The sequence below is a fragment of the Dryobates pubescens genome, chromosome 7 (assembly GCF_014839835.1).
Source record: "Dryobates pubescens isolate bDryPub1 chromosome 7, bDryPub1.pri, whole genome shotgun sequence".
NCBI lineage: Eukaryota > Metazoa > Chordata > Aves > Piciformes > Picidae > Dryobates > Dryobates pubescens.
The window spans coordinates 18703753-18723193 of record NC_071618.1 but is presented as its reverse complement, the minus strand read 5'-3'; the positions used below and the strand labels follow the sequence as shown (position 1 = coordinate 18723193).

At 42.4% G+C, this 19441-nt stretch overlaps 1 protein-coding gene across 1 annotated transcript in view; it reads left to right on the top strand.

Annotated features, from left to right (window-relative positions):
• Positions 1-19441, top strand: part of GPC5 (glypican 5) — a 729150-nt gene that overhangs the window by 658467 nt on the left and 51242 nt on the right. Inside the window, 2 exon segments of the mRNA XM_054163173.1 lie at positions 3125-3197; positions 12048-12062. Coding sequence (XP_054019148.1) covers positions 3125-3197; positions 12048-12062 — 88 coding nt within the window.

Here is a 19441-nt window from a genome sequence, read left to right as displayed (position 1 = left end):
GGTACCCATCCACAAGAAGGGCCGGTTGGATGAGCCAGGGAATTACAGGCCTGTCAGCCTGACCTCAGTGCCAGGAAAGATTATGGAGCAGGTCATCCTGAGTGCAATCACACAACACTTAGAGGATGGCCAAGGGATCAGGCCCAGCCAGCATGGGTTTAGGAAGGGCAGGTCCTGCCTGACCAACCTGATCTCCTTCTATGATCAGGTGACCCGCCTGGTGGATGTGGGGAGGCCTGTGGATGTAGTCTACCTGGACCTCAGCAAGGCCTTTGACACCGTTCCCCATAGCAAACTCCTGGCCAAGCTGTCAGCCCATGGCTTGGATGGGAGCACACTGCGATGGGTTAGGAACTGGCTGGAGGGCCGAGCCCAGAGAGTGGTGGTGAATGGTGCCACATCCAGCTGGCAGCCAGTTGCTAATGGTGTGCCCCAGGGATCAGTACTGGGCCCCATGCTCTTTAACATCTTTATTGATGACCTGGACGAGGACATTGAGTCCATCATCAGTAAATTTGCTGACAACACCAAGCTGGGGGCAGGAGTTGATCTGCTGGAGGGTAGAGAGGCTCTGCAGAGGGACCTCGACAGGCTGGGCAGATGGGCAGAGTCCAACGGCATGAGATTTAACACATCCAAGTGCCGGGTTCTGCACATTGGCCACAACAACCCCATGCAGAGATACAGGCTGGGGTCAGAGTGGCTGGAGAGCAGTCAGGCTGAGAGGGACCTGGGGGTGCTGGTCGACGGTAAACTGAACATGAGCCTGCAGTGTGCCCAGGCAGCTAAGAGGGCCAATGGCATCCTGGCCTGCATCAGGAACAGTGTGGCCAGCAGGAGCAGGGAGGTCATTGTGCCCCTGTACACTGCACTGGTTAGGCCGCACCTCGAGTACTGTGTCCAGTTCTGGGCCCCTCAGTTTAGGAAGGATGTTGACTTGCTGGAACGAGTCCAGAGAAGAGCAACAAAGTTGGTGAGGGGTTTGGAACATAAGCCCTATGAGGAGAGGCTGAGGGAGCTGGGGTTGCTTAGCCTGGAGAAGAGGAGACTCAGGGGTGACCTTATTACTCTCTACAACTACCTGAAGGGAGGTTGTAGACAGACGGATGTTGGTCTCTTCTCCCAGGTGACCAGTACTAGAACAAGAGGACACAGTCTCAGGCTGCGCCAGGGGAGGTTCAGGCTGGATGTTAGGAAAAAGTTCTATACAGAAAGAGTGATTGCACATTGGAATGGGCTGCCTGGGGAGGTGGTGGAATCGCCATCACTGGAGGTTTTCAGGAGAAGACTTGATGGGGTGCTTGGTGCCATGGGTTAGTTGTTTGGGTGGTGTTGGATTGATTGATGGGTTGGACGCGATGATCTTGAAGGTCTCTTCCAACCTGGTTTATTCTATGTATTCTATGTATACAAGCATACAAGAGGAAAAAACCATCCCAGAATCCCTCAAACAGTATCCACAGTGTTGGAAAATAGTTCTGAGTCACCAAGGTGATAAAATGCTGTCCCAATGTGTGGCCGTTTGACGCTGTGCCTTTAAGAAAGGGGCACACTGGCTAAATGTTTGTAAAATATTTTGGTATTCTAAACGAATTTCATTGGTAGGATTGTGGGAGGAGAGATTGGACCCAGGGGAGTTGGGAACTTTCTCTCAGTCTTCCTTCCTTCACTGTCCCTCTCGGCTGGATCTGCTTCTGGGCTTCTTGCCAAAAGATAAGAACTAACTCCCTGTGCACAGGCCTCCGCTTGCTGTACTAACTCCCTTTTCGTCTCTTCTTCTACCTCTTTTGGGGGAGAAGGGAGGTAGGGGGGTGAAGGGGGCACAGGGGGAAGCCCCCTCTGTGGGGGGTCTGGTTTCTGGTTGAGTTCATTTGCTATATATTCCTGTATATACTGTAAAATACCTGTGTTTGTTGTGTTACATAGAATCTGTTCCCTTGTAAAATATACTCTCATTTCTCCGACTGGGTTTAGCCGTGGTCTCTTTCTCAGTGGGGGAGGGAAAGCAGAGCCTTTCCTTTCAAACCACCACACACACTTTTTTTTGGCTCACCAACGTGGGGCCGGGCAATTAAGTAATTAAGTTGATTTATTGCTTGTCTCAGCCGGAGAAACAAAATGAAGGTGCTCTGGGTTTTAGAACGTTTATTCTTCTCGGTCTGTGGCATGTTGGTCTACCGGTACTGCATCGGGTTGATGTTAGACCAGATAGGTAAATATTTAATGCGTAAAATCTATTTGTGGTTTATGCATAGGATCCAGCTGTTGTATAAACACTGTTTGGGTTTTTTTTCGGCTCACTAATTACGGCAATAGAACGTCTTCCACTTTGCCGATCGAGATAAGGGAGTTTAACGCTTCAGGAGGTCAAAGAGTAACTTTAAGTGCTGGCTGGGATCTTAAGGTGATTTATTTGACGGGTGTAATCCTGCTGTTGCTGATAATTAATGTCTATCTGCTGTGGGCTCTATATATAGAGAAAAAGGTTTCTCGACCATGTTTTGTGATTAAGCAAAAATCTAGGAAGCGTAGGCGTTCCTCTAAATCTGCCCCAGAGTCCTCGAGTGACGAGGAAGGGGCTGCGTCAGTTAGAAAAATAGCAAAACCTATTGGAAAAGCTGCGTTAAATGCTCCACTCTATGACTTTGGCAAGCAGCCAGGGGTGGCTCCCATTCCCAAGATGGCGACCGGTAGTGAGGCAAGGTCATTTCCGTCCACCATGACAGGACCGGAAGGGGCCCCCACGGCGGCTGATTTAGATCAGGACCTGTCAGCTTCTATCAGGATGGCTGTAAATTCAAACACAGCTCCAGTTAAACAAGTAGCAGTCTTAAAGACCAGAGGTGGAAAGGCCAAAGCTGATCCAGGAGCTAATGGAGGAGAAGAGCAGGAGACCGATCCCGGTGAGGGAACCTCTACTAGACAGACTGATCCTGGTGAGGGAACCTCTGCTAGGAAAGTGCCTGCTGAAGATGAGGAGAAGATTTGTCTTAGAGATATAGCTGAGTTATTGAGATCATCACAGGATGGAGATGCAGCTAAGACAGCAGCTGGCAGTGGCGCTTTTCAGCTTAAAGAGGTCCTTAGGAGAGTGACAGCAGGATTATGGGGACAAAAGGTTCAGGAAGATGTGATAGATGGAGAGCAAGATGACATCACTGAATGCTCGTCACCAAGGGAGGAGATTCGCCACGTCCGCAAAGATTACCTCAGAGCAGATAAGGAACCCATCCTATCTTGGCTTGCTAGGTGTTATGATACAGGTGCTCCAGCTCTAATAGTTGGAGACAAGTCAGCAGCTCAGCTAGGAACTCTCTCAAAGGATAATGGAATAGATAGACATCTAGCCAGGATTCTCGGTAAGGTTAATCTGTGGATACGCCTTTTAATGGCGGTTTCCCTGAGATACCCTTCCCGAGATGACCTTCCATGGAATCCTAAGCCCTGGACTACCATAGATGAGGGAATTAAGCGTCTGAGAGAGTTTGCCATTAGAGAGATACTCTATGGTGACCATGATACTCTGAATCCTGACGATATTCCTGTGGCAGCTGGTCTTGCTAAAAAGCTCATCAAACTTGCTCCTTCCAATTATGCAAACATTTTGGCAAGCAGAATTGTGGCAAGAAATTATGGTGGAGATCCTCCTACGGTTGGCCAATTCACTGATCAACTAAGACAACTGGATGATAGCATGACACGTGTTTCTTTGGTTTCAGCCATTAAAGCTCTGTCTAGTGAGATAAAGGATTGCATGAGAGAGCTGAAGGATGAAATCAAAGATTCCATATGCCAGTTGGCACAAAGAGATGATTCCAATTCTTCCTCCAGGTGGGTGCAGGTTTCAGCTGTGAGGAATAGACGTCCTCAAAGGGGGTCATTCCAAAACAGGCCAAACCAAAACTGACCACCAAGGCAATCACATAGGACCATTTGGATAACTCTACGTGATCAGTTTGGTGAGAACATGAACAGGTGGGATGGTCAACCAACTTCTAATCTTTTCAGGAGACTGAGGGAACTGCAGAGTGGCAGAACCCAGGGTAGCAATACCAGAAGGGTTGCTGTTACTTCCACAGTTCCCCAGGACAACAATGACAGCTCCAACAGTGGCTCCAGTTCTAACACTGCACAGTGTGCTCGTTGCACCTGTGGAAATGTTCCCCACAATTAGGGGTGCCCTGCCTTCCGCCAGGGGGAGGAGAGGGATAATGGAGATAACAGAATCTATTGGGATGTGTACATCCAGTGGCCTGGCACTTCACACTTTCAGAAGTACAGGGCCTTGGTTGATACAGGAGCTCAGTGCACCATATTGCCATCAAATTATCAGGGATCGGAGTCCATAACTATTCTGGGAGTCACTGGTGGATCTCAAGAGTTAAGTAAGGTGGAGGTTAATATAAGTCTAACTGGTAAGCAGTGGAAGAAGCATACAGTTGTGACCGGACCTGATGCACCTTGTATTTTGGGAATTGATTTTCTGAGAGAAGGGCGTTTCAAGGACCCTAAGGGTTACAAATGGGCTTTTGGAGTAACTTCTGTAGAAATTGATGGACAAAAGCTGAAGCTGTCTGCTAGACCTGAACTCTCTGATGAATCTGCAGTTGTGGGACAACACAAGATTCAGGACATTAAATTGCCGGTTGCTTCTCAGACTGTGCATCACAGACAATACAGAACCAACCGTGACTCTTTGTTGCCCATTCAGAATCTGATTCGTCAGTTGGAGAGTCAGAAAGTCATCAGCAAAACTCATTCACCTTTCAACAGTCCAGTGTGGCCTGTGCGAAAGCCGAATGGAGACTGGCGTCTGACAGTGGACTACCGAGCCCTGAATGAAGTAACACCGCCTATGAGTGCAGCAGTACCAGACATGATGGAACTCCAGTATGAGCTGGAATCCAAAGAGGCCAAATGGTATGCTACCATAGACATTGCTAATGCATTCTTCTCTATTCCCATAGCAGAGGAATGCAGGCCTCAGTTTGCTTTCACCTGGAGAGGAATCCAGTACACTTTCAACAGACTGCCAATGGGCTGGATCCACAGCTCCAGCATCTGTCATGCAGTGATCCATGATGCTCTGGAGGAAGGTGGTGCTCCAGAACACATCCAGTTCATCGATGATATCATCGTCTGGGGCAAAACTGCTGAGGAAGTCTTTGAGAAAGGCAACAAAATCATGGACATTCTTCTCAATGCAGGTTTTGCCATCAAGAGAGACAAAGTGAAAGGTCCTACCACAGAGATCCAGTTTCTGGGAGTGCAGTGGCAGGATGGACGCCGACACATTCCAGTGGATGTGGTAAACAGAGTCTCTACCATGGCAAATCCCACCAACAAGCAAGAAACTCTACGTTTCTTGGGGATAGTGGGAATTTGGAGACTACACATTCCTGGATACAGCCAGATTGTGAAACCTCTGTATGATGTGACTCGGAAGAGGAACAGTTTCCACTGGGGACCTGAACAACAAGCAGCCTTTGACCAGATAAAGCAAGAAGTGGTACAAGCAGTGGGTCTGGGACCTGTCCAAGATGGTCCAGACATTAAGAACATTTTGTACACGGCTGCAGGTGACAATGGTCCAACCTGGTGGTTGTGGCAAAAAGCTCCAGGTGAGACACGTGGACGACCTCTTGGTTTCTGGAGTCGAGGTTACAGAGGTTCAGAGGCTAATTACACTCCAACAGAGAAAGAGATTCTAGCTGCCTATGAAGGAGTGAAAGCAGCTTCTGAAGTGATTGGAACTGAATCACAACTTCTCTTAGCTCCCAGATTGCCAGTTTTGAATTGGATGTTCAAAGGCAAGGGTTCCACACCACATCATGCTACAGATTCCACCTGGTCCAAGTGGATGGCTCTGATAACACAGAGAGCTCGAATGGGAAATCTTGAAAGACCTGGTCTGGTGGAGGTGATCTCAAGTTGGCCTGAAGGTACCAACTGTGCTAAACCTCCAGAGGAGAGAGTAACTCGTGCTGAGGAAGCTCCTCCTTACAATGACCTTTCAGATGATGAAAAGAAATATGCTTTGTTCACAGATGGTTCCTGTCGTCTCGTCGGGAACAAGCGAAGGTGGAAGTCTGCAGTGTGGAGTCCAACACACCGAGTTGCAGAGGCGAAGGATGGAGAAGGAGAATACAGTCAGTTTGCAGAGGTGAAAGCTGTCCAGCTAGCTCTCGACGTAGCTGAACGTGAGAGATGGCCAAGGCTTTATCTCTACACCGACTCATGGATGGTAGCCAATGCTCTATGGGGTTGGCTAAAGAACTGGAAAAAGAATGGCTGGCAGAGGAAAGGAAAACCCATCTGGGCAGCTGACCTGTGGCAGGACATTGCTGATCGAATCGAGAGAATTCCAGTGAAAGTGAGACACATTGATGCTCACATTCCTAAGAGCAAAGCTACTGAGGAACAGCAGCACAACCACCAGGCAGATCTAGCTGCAAGAGTTTCTCAAGTAGACAAGGACTCTGAACTTGATCTCGACTGGAAACACCGAGGTGAGATATTCTTAGCTCGGTGGGTTCACGATTCATCAGGACATCAAGGCAGAGATGCAACCTACCAGTGGGCTCGTGACAGATCCATAGACATTTCCATGGATGCTATCACACAAGTCATCCATGACTGTGACATTTGTGCTGCTATTAAGCAGGCAAAGCGAATTAAGCCCTTGTGGTATGGTGACAGATGGTCCAAGTACAGGTATGGTGAAGCCTGGCAGATTGACTACATCACTCTACCACGTTCTCGTTCTGGTAAGCAATACGTGCTTACTATGGTAGAGGCGAACACCGGATGGCTGGAAACTTACGCAGTCCCACATGCAACTGCACGCAACACCATTCTCGGTCTGGAGAGACAGATCCTGTGGAGACACGGAACTCCAGAGAGGATTGAGTCAGACAACGGAACTCACTTCAAGAACAACCTTGTAAAGAGCTGGGCAAAAGAGCACGGTATTGAGTGGATTTTCCATATTCCTTACTATGCACCAGCTGCAGGGAAGATTGAACGCTACAACGGTTTGTTGAAGACCACTCTCAAAGCCATGGGAGGTGGATCTTTGAAAAACTGGGAGAAACATTTAGCACAAGCAACCTGGCTGGTGAATAGTAGAGGTTCAGTGAACCGCGCTGGACCTGCACATTCAGATTTGCTACGGAGAGTAGAAGGTGATAGAGTTCCTGTTGTTAGAGAAAAGAATCTGTTAGGTAAAACTGTTTGGGTATTTTCGCCCTCAGGAGAGGCTAAACCTGTCCGAGGGGTGGTTTCAGCAGAAGGTCCGGGTCACACTTATTGGGTAATGCAGGAGAATGGTCAAATTCAGTGTATTCCACAAAGAAATTTAACTTTAGCTGAAAGAGTTTAATTTCAGACTGTTGTACAGCTACAACGCGCCCAAAGGAAGAATCCCTGAGGAATCTACAGTGCACGAACCCTGAGAGCCCTGAGTCAACTGAGAGTCCCTGTGTTCCTGTTTGCCTTTTCTTCACTTCGTCTGTGGAGAGACAAGCTGGTTTCCATTTTCTTATTTCCTGACTTTTTTGGACTTCTGAATCATCTACATCTGAGTGTAGCCGGAACGGACTATGAACTTTACTCACGAACTGTAAATATTGTTTCCGATTGGATGGACAGTGCGAACGACCAATGAAATTGTTTAGAAGGGGTGGATTGTGGCCGTTTGATGCTGTGCCTTTAAGAAAGGGGCACACTGGCTAAATGTTTGTAAAATATTTTGGTATTCTAAACGAATTTCATTGGTAGGATTGTGGGAGGAGAGATTGGACCCAGGGGAGTTGGGAACTTTCTCTCAGTCTTCCTTCCTTCACTATCCCTCTCGGCTGGATCTGCTTCTGGGCTTCTTGCCAAAAGATAAGAACTAACTCCCTGTGCACAGGCCTCCGCTTGCTGTACTAACTCCCTTTTCGTCTCTTCTTCTACCTCTTTTGGGGGAGAAGGGAGGTAGGGGGGTGAAGGGGGCACAGGGGGAAGCCCCCTCTGTGGGGGGTCTGGTTTCTGGTTGAGTTCATTTGCTATATATTCCTGTATATACTGTAAAATACCTGTGTTTGTTGTGTTACATAGAATCTGTTCCCTTGTAAAATATAATCTCATTTCTCCGACTGGGTTTAGCCGTGGTCTCTTTCTCAGTGGGGGAGGGAAAGCAGAGCCTTTCCTTTCAAACCACCACACAATGGAAGTCCTCTATCAGAGTATTTTAAAACTATACATTTATTGAAACCTTATCAGTTAGGAAATTTAGAATTTTAAGGTATGTGTATCCATCAATTGACAGTTTTTTTGTAGTATTTTCAGGATTTGCAATAGTTGGAAAATTAATCTGAGAATAGTTAGTTTCAGGTAGTTGTTTTTTGGTGTGTGTGGGGTGTTTTTTTTAATAGCCCCTTTTCGTGGTTTTGTTTATTTTCATGAGCTTTGCAAATACAGTTTTTGAATTTTGAATTTATAATTCCTATGATTTTTCTTGATCAAGGAACTTTATTCAAGGTCTTGCCATTGGTTGAAAAAATAATGCTATATTCTTCATTCCAAGATGGTGACCAAAAAATAAAGGCAGTTAACTTTAACATAAAAGAGGAAATGCACAATAGAATTTTGTAAGTGAATTAATTTTACTGGTTATTCTATCTCTTACTACAACTTATTCCCACACCAGTTTTACATGTCTCTATGGGATTCAAAAGATACTTTTATTTACCTTGGTGATTTCATTGTTTATGGGTGGGAAGGTTTGTGTTTTAAATGAAATCCATGCAGTTTTAATGAGTTTTAAGTGTTAATCAAAAGCTGTGATATTTAGAGACATAAGCACTTCATTCTAACTGATCTTTGCAAGTGAAGGAATGCTACCTATTGAAATGCTAAAATATGGGGGGGAAAAAAAGTACAGATTCAGAAAATTCTTATCAAAGTACTGATGTTAACCAAACATTTCTTACATATATTTATGATATCACTATGGAAGTAAGGGAAGAGACAAAGATTTCATAGTTGCTTTTGTCTTGTGCCTGTGAATAAAATTTTGACAGGCTCACAAGCCAAGAGTATAATAAACACAGCAGGACTTGGGGAGCAAAAGGCAATCCATGCCAAGGGCAAGTTTTCTGGTGGGTGACTTCACATGCTGATAGGACAAAACAAATCAGAAGTGAAAATAGCAATTATTCCACTTCTAATTTTAGAAGAACATCCATTTCAAAATCTTTTTTCTTACGTTGTTTCTTAATACAGGCAATTATCTACAGAAAAGCAAAACAAAAGTGAAGAGGATAAACAAAATTTGTAGCTTGTGAGGATACATCTTCATATTCTTCATACAATAATGTAATTGTTAAATTGTTTCACCTGTCATGTTTGTCCTTCCAATTGTAAGTCTTATATTTACTAACCTTATGCATATTTGTAATGGAAATATACTTTGTAAAGAAAATGTTCTGTTGTTTCTTAATCTTTTCATTTCCTGCCTCTATATAGCACAGGAAAATCTGCACTAAGTATAAAGCAGCTATTATTTTACTCTTTATTATTGACCTTTTAGAAGTTTCATATTATGAAAGTATAATGTGAAGCTGATATACCTGTACCGTTAGCAATATAACCCTATATCAGATCTTTATGTTAATACAAAGTGGTGTGTTGAATTCACTCTTGAGATTTCCTCACAATGTAGTGAAATAGAATATTCCATTGATAATAATATAGCATATCGTAATTAATTTGGTGAAGAATTATATCTGTTTCTGCTATTTCAAGGACACCAGCACATTTTAATTATTCTATACAGTGGCTACATGATTTAAACAAAATCTGACTTCATTGCACAATGCACTGTGCCTTTGCATAACACTTTCTTCAAAGTTGAGCTAATACTAAGTAGACTAGGTATGCTGATAAATTTACAATAAGTGAAGGAATAGCTTTTCTGGCAAGGACTAGGAAGAAAATTGCCATTGTAATGTGAGCTACGTATAGGGGTCAACAGAAGGCCTAAAAAAATGAGATGGAGAAATTGACTATAGAAGACAAAATTAAGATATCCAGACAAGATGATTATGTTTTCCAGCTACCATAGAGTTTGTTGCTTAATACAGTAAAAAATTAGTGGATAAATAAATCTGAGGAAAATAGTTTGAGCAAACAGGAGGACAACAGAATCTTATCTGGAATTTCAACACCTCTGTTCATAATAAACTCTGCTAAACATCTGAGTGTATTAAGCTTCAATTCCCCTGCTTCATTTACACTTCTAGTTCCTAATGTTTGTTTGTTCATTCTGCTTCTTTATTTTTTTATTTTTTTTTTTTTGGCACACCAAATGTTATGGGTCTCATCAGGAAAATGTTTAATCACAGCTTCATTGCAGCTTTGTGCTGACAATCTCAAGCACTCAGAAAATCCAGAATCTGGCACAAAAGTAATAACATTGTCTTTAAATAGTCATGAAATGAAATAAATAAATTTGACGTCTCTGTGCAGACTGACATCTCATTTCTGAGCTGTTATATTACACTTGCTTTATACATTAGAATTTTTTTCTTAATCATGAGAGGTCTAAGTGCATTTGAAAAAATAAACAAAAAAGATAAAAAGGTGGAATTCTCAGGCTGCCATTTCAGAAGCGATGTGAAGAAAAATAGTTAAATTTACTGACATTAAAACTGTAAGTGTGGACAATACAGGTTACAGAAAGAATTATCTTTATTTTTGGCTAGTTCTTTAAGATACTGAAGGATTTTAAAGATCAAGAAACTATGAAGACTTCAGCTAACAGCTGGCCAAGTGCATTGGTTTGAAAGGATGAAGGAGAAGATGTGCTGAAGTTATTGTAAATCTCTGTATAATAAAATTTTTGTTATTACCAATTAGTAACATAGGATTATTGAAATAAAAATAAACACTGAGACTGTGCATTTTAGAGAGAAGTGGTAACAGAAGATCTAATATATTGCACATTCTACCTACCTCTTCCAGAATTTAAGAGAACTGGTACAAGCTGTGCAAAGTGATTTCCCCAATGTCCTAGTGTGCATTCTGTATACAGCCAAGCATTGCAACAATCAGAGGACTTTTTTTTAGATTTTTTTTTCCCCTCACATGAAAACACTAGAAATTGAGCTTTTAGAGACGATCAGAAGGCATGCTGCAGTCCAAGATATAAAATTTCTTCATCCGTTTACAGCTCACAGAATTTAAATAAATTGCTTGAAAGTTGTAAAGTGTTAAGTTCTGAATCCCCTTGTGATGAAAACTGCATAGTAATATAATGTATAAGATAGATCCATATTACACTTTTACTTATTTATTTAAATAGCTCTACACATGGATTCAAACAACTAGTTATACAACCCATGGTAGCTAAGAAGCAATTCATGGAAGTCTCTCTGCAGCCTGATGTTGGTGCAGTCTGCAGCAATCTGGGAGAACTCTGCATTCCACAAACAGCACTCACCTGACAGTGGTTTCCTGAGTGGAGCTGGAATTATTTGGTTTGTAAATCTTTAAGCAGACTGGAATGTAGCATATCAGAATTTTCTACTTTGTCCTAGCAAAAAGTGATAGCTTCCAAAGATGGGCTAAGTAATCATTGCCAAACTTGCTTCTATTTGCTATAAAACATGCTTCAGTTAGCATGTTTCTTACCATGTTCTGTGACTTTTTTCCAACCAATCAAAGCTTTTGAGCTTCAGTGACTCTGCCGGCAACCAAATGTGAAGATTTCTGTTTACTCGAGGAACAAACTAACGATTATAAACTATTCTCAAATTCTCTTTTAATTTGAATCTTAGCTTGCACAATTCATATCTTATGTATGATGGCAAGTAAATCAATAATTCTGTACAATATCACATCTATTTACCTAGAGTAATCCCTTTATTATAACATTACCTGCAGTGGAGCATTCTTCTCTAATATACTTCTATTTTCAGCCATTCTTTGAACCACTATATGGTTACTCAATTTAGCAGCACAGAAGGCAACTACTGTAAACACCACAATCCATTTAAGAAAAGTAAAAATAACTCAAAGTTTCTAATTCAAGAAAGAAAGCTGTGAGTGACCAAATGGAACTGCAGACAGAGATTCAGTTACTATAGGTCATGGTGTGTTAAAGATTTACTGTAACAAAAAAACCAAACCAAACCAAACCAACCAACCAAACAAAAAACCCCACACCCGAAGTGGTTTGAATAGTAGTTACTGGTCTCCTCAAACATTCTGCCTGCCAGGAAATTTGTCTGGGGAAGCTGAGCACTTTCCCAGTTAAGCTATATGGGCACAATTCCTATCTTTTAAAATAAACCAGCCATAGGAGTGTCTTTGCAGAAAAAAAAAAATCTTTACAGTGATTAAAATGTAATTGCTCACTGGGAACTTGTTGCATAATTCAGTATCTGTCACTATAATGGGAACAAACTGCACAGTTTGAGCATGCTTTTAGAGGCAGATTGAGCTCTTTTCTATATCCAAGATGAAAAGCATCCTTGGACTTGCCTGATAACTGCATCTGATTTTAGAATGAAAGTAGACAGACAAATTGGGAAAGTAAAATTTCAAGATCAAAGCTCCATCACAGGATCTTTTACAAGCCCTAGAAACAGAATACAATGGTTAGAGTTCTTTTATTCAATGATGTATCAAAAGTGGATGCTTGATTTTAGAGACAGTTTCTCTTTATTCTTGTCCTAGCACAAAATGGATGCAACCTTAAAGTGAAAAAAAAAAAAAAAAAATTAGATCAGAGGAGAAAAATAGCTGTGCTCAGAAAGAACTTTTGCTTGCTTATTCTGAGATCATTGATGTAAACTTCAAGGGAAGCTATTTATGTCCTTTAATATGTTAGTATTGTCTTTGCAACCTATCTGCCAAGGGTCATTTGCATTCCTGTGCAACCTGATCTAGGGAAACTTGATTTAGCAGGTGGGTTGGACTAGACAATCTCCAGAGGTCCCTTCCAACCCCTACCCTTATGTAATTCTGTGATTAGGAGGCTTGGCCCAACATAGAATCACAGAATCATGGAATGTTAAAGGTTGGAAGGGACCTCCAAGGATCATCAGTTCCAACCCCCCTGCCAGAGCAAGATCACCTAGGGTAGTCTGCACATGAATGAATCCAGACAGATATTGAATGTGTCCAGAGAAGGAGACTCCACAACCTCCCTTGGCAGCCTGTCGCAGTGATTCATCACCCTCACTGCAAAGAAGTTTCTCCTCATGTTGAGGTGAAACCTTCTATGTTCAAGTTTGTATCCATCATTCCTTGTCTTATTACTGTGCATACTGAAAGGAGCTTGGCCCCCTCCACTTGACACCCACCCATCAGATATTTATCCACATTGATATAACACTGCTCAAAGAAGTTGCATTAAAAAAAAACAAAACAAAACAAAACAAAAACCAAATCCCAAACCAACCAAACTAATAAAAAATAAGAAAAAGTTATTTTGTTAGGCTCAGTCTCAATCTAACATCTTTGTTTTCTATTATAAGTATTTAGAAAACAAAAAAGGGAAAAAAAAAAAAAAAAGGAAAGGGTAATTCTGTAAGGGAACTCCAATAAGCCCCATTCACTGAGCTAACCCACATTATGATTAAATCAGTGTTTAGATAGCCTTAATCACTCACTGTTACTGCAATTATTCCCCTGACAGATGGTTCTAGTGAGCATGAAAACATTATTTTGTTCATATAAAAACCAAATAAAATTTCAGAGAAACAAATACTCAAGATCCTAAACATGTATATGCCATATGTTTACACAGATCAGAGTCTATTGGACCCTGTGGTGCTATTAAGCAGGCAAAGAAAATCAAGCCCTTGTGGTATGGTGACCGATGGTCTAAATACAAGTATGGTGAAGCCTGGCAGATTGACTACATCAAGAGCTATCTGGACAACTTTTACCTCTGCAAATTGACTGCATTCTCCTTCTCCAACTTTTGCCTCTGCAACTCGATGTGTTGGACTCCAAACTGCAGGCTTCCACCTTTCCCTGTTCCCAAAAAGATGACAGGAACCATCTGTGAACAAAGAATACTTCTTTTCATCATCAGAAAGGTCATTGTAAGGACGAGCTTCCTCAGCATGAGTTACTCTGTCCTCTGAAGGTTTTGTACAGCTAGTGACTTCAGGTAGTGCTATGGTAGCATACCATTTGGCCTCTTTGGATTCCAGCTCATGCTGGAGTTCCATCATGTCTGGTACTGCTGCACTCATAGGTGGAGTTAATTCATTCAGGGCATGGAAGTTGACTGTCAGACACCAGTCTCCATTCTGCTTTCACACAGGCCACACTGGACTGTTGAAAGATGAATGAGTTTTGCTGATGACTTTCTGACTCTCCAACTGACAAATCAAATTCTGAATGGGCGTATTGTCTGTGATGCACAGTCTGAGAAGCAGCTGGCAACTTTATGTCCTCTATCTCATGTTGTCCCACAACTGCAGATTCATGAGAAAGCTCAGGTCTAACACTCAGCTTCAATTTTGTCCATCAATTTCTACAGATGCTACTCCAAATCCATTTGTAACCCTTAGGGTCTTTGAAACGCCCTTCTTTCAGAAAATCTGTTCCCAAAATACAAGGTGCACCAGGCTTCTTCCACTGTTTACCAGTGTCAACTTGTATCTTAGTCAACTCTTGAGATCCACCAGTGACTCCAAGAATAGTTATAGGCTCTGATCCCTGATAATTTGATGGCATTACGGTGCATTGAGCTCTTGTGTCAACCAAGGCCCTGTGCTTCTGAAATTGTGAAGTGCCAGGCCACTAGATGTACACATCCCAACAGATTCTGTTATCTCCATTATCCCTCTCCTCTCCCTGGCTGGAGGCAGGGCTCCCCTAATTATGGGGAATATTTCCACATGTGCAGTTAGCATGGTGCCCAGTGTTAGAATTGGAGTCACTATTGGAGCTATTGAGTTGTTCTGGAAACAGGAAGTAACAGCCACCCTTCTGGTATTGCTATCTCATGTTCTGCCACTCTGCAGTTCCCTTAATCTCCAGAAAATCTCAGAAGTTGGTTGACCATCCCATCTGTTCATGTTCTCACCAAAATGATCATGCAGAGTTATCCAAATGCTCCCACGTGATTTCCTGTTGGCTGTTCTGGTTTGACCTTGTTTTGGAATAGTCTCCTTGGATGATGTCTATTTCTGAGAGCTGAAATTTGTATCCGTCCAGAAGAAGAAGAATTGAAATTATCTCCCTGGGCCAATTTAGATATGGAGGTTCTAAATTCTTCCTTCAGCTCTTTCATGCAATTCTTTATCTCATCAGACAGTTTCAATAGCTGAAACCAAAGAAACACGCGTGAGACTATCCTCCAGCAGTTGCATTTGGTCAGTGAAATGGCAAACAGTAGGAGGCATTCCTCCATAATTTCTTGCCACAATTCTGCTTGCCAGAATAGTGGCATACTTAGGAGGAGCAAGTTTGATAACTTTTTGGCCAGACCTGTTCCCACAGGAATTTCATCAGGATTCAGAGTACCATGGTCTCCATATATCACCTCTCTCACAGCAAACTCTCTGAAGCACTTAATTCCCTCATCCATGGTGTTCCAATGCTTAGGGTTCCATGGAAGGTCATCTCTGGATGGGTACCTCATAAAAGCTGCCAGCAGAAGGTGTGTCCACAGAGAAACTTTACCAAGACACCTGCCTAGTTGTCTATCTATTCTATTATCTTTTGAGAGGGTTCCAAGCTGAGATGCTGACTTGTCTCCCACTATTGAAGCTCGTGCCTCTGTATCATAACACCTGCCTAGCCATGTCAGAATTGGCTCACACTCTCCTCTAAAGTTATCCTTTCTCACATGCCTAATCTCCTGTCTGGGGGTATTTGCTGTTTAGATACCATCTTCCTCTCCATCATCCTCATCAATCACATCCTCCAGAGGCTGCTGTCTCCATAATCCTGATGATACTCTCCTAAGGACCTCTTTAAGTTCAGAAGCACTTCCATTAGCTCCTGACCTACCAGACTCTGTGTCCTGTCCTGCATCTCCACTATCCACTGATGGTCTCAGTAATTCAGCTATATCTTTAAGGTAAACTTTCTCTCCATTCTCAGAAGGATTCTTTTTAACAGAAGGTCCCTCACCACCAGAGTGATCTTGCTGTTCCTGCTGTTCTTGCTGTTCCTCTGCCTCTCCATTTAGCTTGCACCTGCCCCTTTTATCCAAAGCTGCAATTTGTTTAACTGGGGCTCTGTTTGAATTTACAGCAGGCTTTGCAGAAGCAGAGGGAATTTGCAAGGAAGCAGCACTGACAGATGGGCTTTGAGACCTAGTGGCTGCTGCAGAGCTCAATCCTGGTCCTGCTGCTGCAGGAGGAAGTGGGTTTGCCTATCTAATGGCTGCCAGTGAAGCTGTGGCCACCATCTTAGCTGCTGGTGCTGCTGATGTGGCCACCATCTTAGGTACTGGTGCTGCCATTGTGGGCTGCATCTGCTCCCCTGACGCTAGCTGAACGCCAGAACTGCTGCCAGTCTCATTGAGAGCTGCCTTACCATTAACTTGTACCTCCCTGTTTCTCACTATTTGTCTTCTCTCTTTATCGTCTTCATCACCAGAAATGTCTACATTTCAGTTAGAGCTACCTTTTCATCGTCTATGCCTGCAACATCTAAATACAGAACACCTATTTGCTGCATGTCTCTCACAGAGTGGAGCCATTAACAAAAACACATTAATTATTACCAAATCACACATAGAAAAGAAATCACTTCAGAATCCCAGCTGCCCACATGGCTCTCACCTACAAGAATGTTGAATTCATATATTTCTGCCAGCAACGTGGTGGTCACATTACCGTACTTTTTAAACCAAAGAAACCCTAAACAACAGTCATACAGCATTTTCAGCTTGTATTTAAACCAAAGGAACAGTTTATATGCCAAATGTCTTCCCAGCTTATCAAACATCATTGCCACACACCACCTATATAAAATCATTGTCAGAGCAGAATATATCAAATGCCACACAACCCAAAACAACTTTATTTTGCTTCCTTAATCTGAGCAGGAAATAATCAAGCAATTGCCCCACGTTGGGTGACAATTATATTTTTGTAATGTGGGGGGTTGAAGGTTCCCGCCACAGAACAACTCAGTTAGAAGCAAATGAAGCTGTATTTACAACCCAAAACTACACTCTACAATGGAATGCAATGAATATGTACAAAATATACAGTATTTACCATATTGTACAGATATCTACAATTAGCAAACAACATGAAAACCCCCCTGGTCAGAAGACCAGAGAAGCCTGTTCCACTGCCCCCCCAAACTCCTTTGTCCCAAGAGAGAGAAAGGAGTTGAAAGAAAGCAGTAGGTTAGAATTCTCCCAATTCAGCCAGAAGCACGTTATCTTCTCCTGAGCACAACAAAACTGCCAATATCAGAAGAGAAGAGAAAAGGAATGGGAATGGAGATGGGAATTAATTGTTATGATACAGCTTCTCTTATTCCTGACATTTATCCAATGAATTTGTTTAGAATAATCTTTTGTTTTCCTTTTTAATACCCAATAGTGATTTAGTTATATTCTTCTACTTTTCTGCTCAAAATCTGCAGCTAAATTTTTAAGGCATGGCCTAAAACTACCATACAGAATTCTAAAGGTATACTAAAGCTGTGCAACAGGCAAAACAGTTGTTCAGAAAGGCAGAAGAGACGTAAGGGAGTAAAACCCCCAAATGTAATTTTGGTGAATTTCTGTGAAGTGGTAGTTCTCATGACTCTTATCCACAATATTATCATTCTAAACTATTCAGGAAGACTCACTTCCATAATGCTCTCACACCTATCTCTATCTCATTTTTTCCTCCTTTTCCCAGCATACAAAATATATTGACAAATTACACTGTTAATAGTGCTTTCTCGATAGCTGATGAGCCTTCCTCAGAACACTTGCAAATCTATTCATGAATTCCTTATCCATGATTCATGGAAGTAAATTCTTGCTCAAAATCTGAATATTTTATTCATAAATAAAATTATATAAGATGGTGAGAAAATAATTTGGTTTTGGCTTATTAAAACTCCAGGTGGCACAGTGTAGCCATCTACAAATACATTTCAGAAGTTTGTCACACAGTGTAATGTGCACTGTAGGCATGAGAGAGAGAAGGTTATTCTAAAACCAGTAGGTGTTAAATCAGTGTGGATTTTCTGGTGTAAACCATGGGTGGTTTATTATTGTTAAGAAAGCCTGGAACTTCTTCATCCAGCCATAGTCCTAGCTTTGGCTGAATCTACTCTATATGAGAATCATATCTAAATTAAGTATCATGGTGTCTCACATTCTGTGTAGCTCTTTATCAAAAGAGGATGGCTGCACCCAAACTCCTATCAGGATCATGTAACTTGAACTTTCCCTGGACCTAGCCATTCCCAAGGGTCAGTTATTTTCACAGGTCAAAACTATGCCAGGCCATCTAACAATAATTGGTAGATCTATTAATAACATATATTTTACTAACTACAAAAAATGTACCAGTAAATAATTATGACTATGAATAGTACTGCCCCATACCCAAGCCCACACATCAATTCTGCTCTCTGCACTGGTGCAAGGTATGAAGAGCTGGACCTTCTTGCACCTTCCTCCACTCTGAAAGCTGGACTGCAGGTCTGTAGGAGCAGGAGCTACGGCAAGCTCCAACATGACCAGCAAGTCCTCTCATGTGACCTCCAGCACTTTTCAACTCTGATGCAGAGCTGATGCAGCTCTCCAGTGACTAGTAGTTCAGGTGCTCCCTGAGAGGGTCTGAGACTTTCTTTTGCCCTTAGCTGTTCTTAGCAGCTATAAGCAATGCTCAGTTGGTGAGATTATACCAGTGCCTGTTTCTTTCTGCTGCCTGAATAACATACAACAGGGAGAATCTAACTACTTTGGCACAATGTTATTGTCTAATAATAGTGTTTTTTTAACTATGATCATATAAACATAAATGCAAGAAAGTCTGTAGGGAGAATATTTATTATTATGCCACCTGCTACAAATGAAAAAATAGCCAGAGCACAGAAGCTGCCTTTGATCAGTGAAATTTAGTTATTTCACAGAAACTCAGTGATTATGGATATGCAAACATCATCACCTGCCATTATCATAGAATCATAGAATTGTCGGGGTTGGAAGGGTCCTCAAGGATCACCTAGGTCCTACTCCCCTGCCATGGCAGGGAAACCTCACACTATATCAGGTTGCTGAGAGCCACATCCAGCCTGCCCTTAAAAACCTCCAGGAATGGGGCTTCTACCATCTCCCTGGGCAACATATTCCAGTTTCTTACCACCCTCATGGTGAAGAACTTCTTCCTAACTTCTGGTCTGAATCTACCCACCTCTAGTTTTGCTTCATTTCCCCTAGTCCTATCACTACCTGACATCCTAAAAA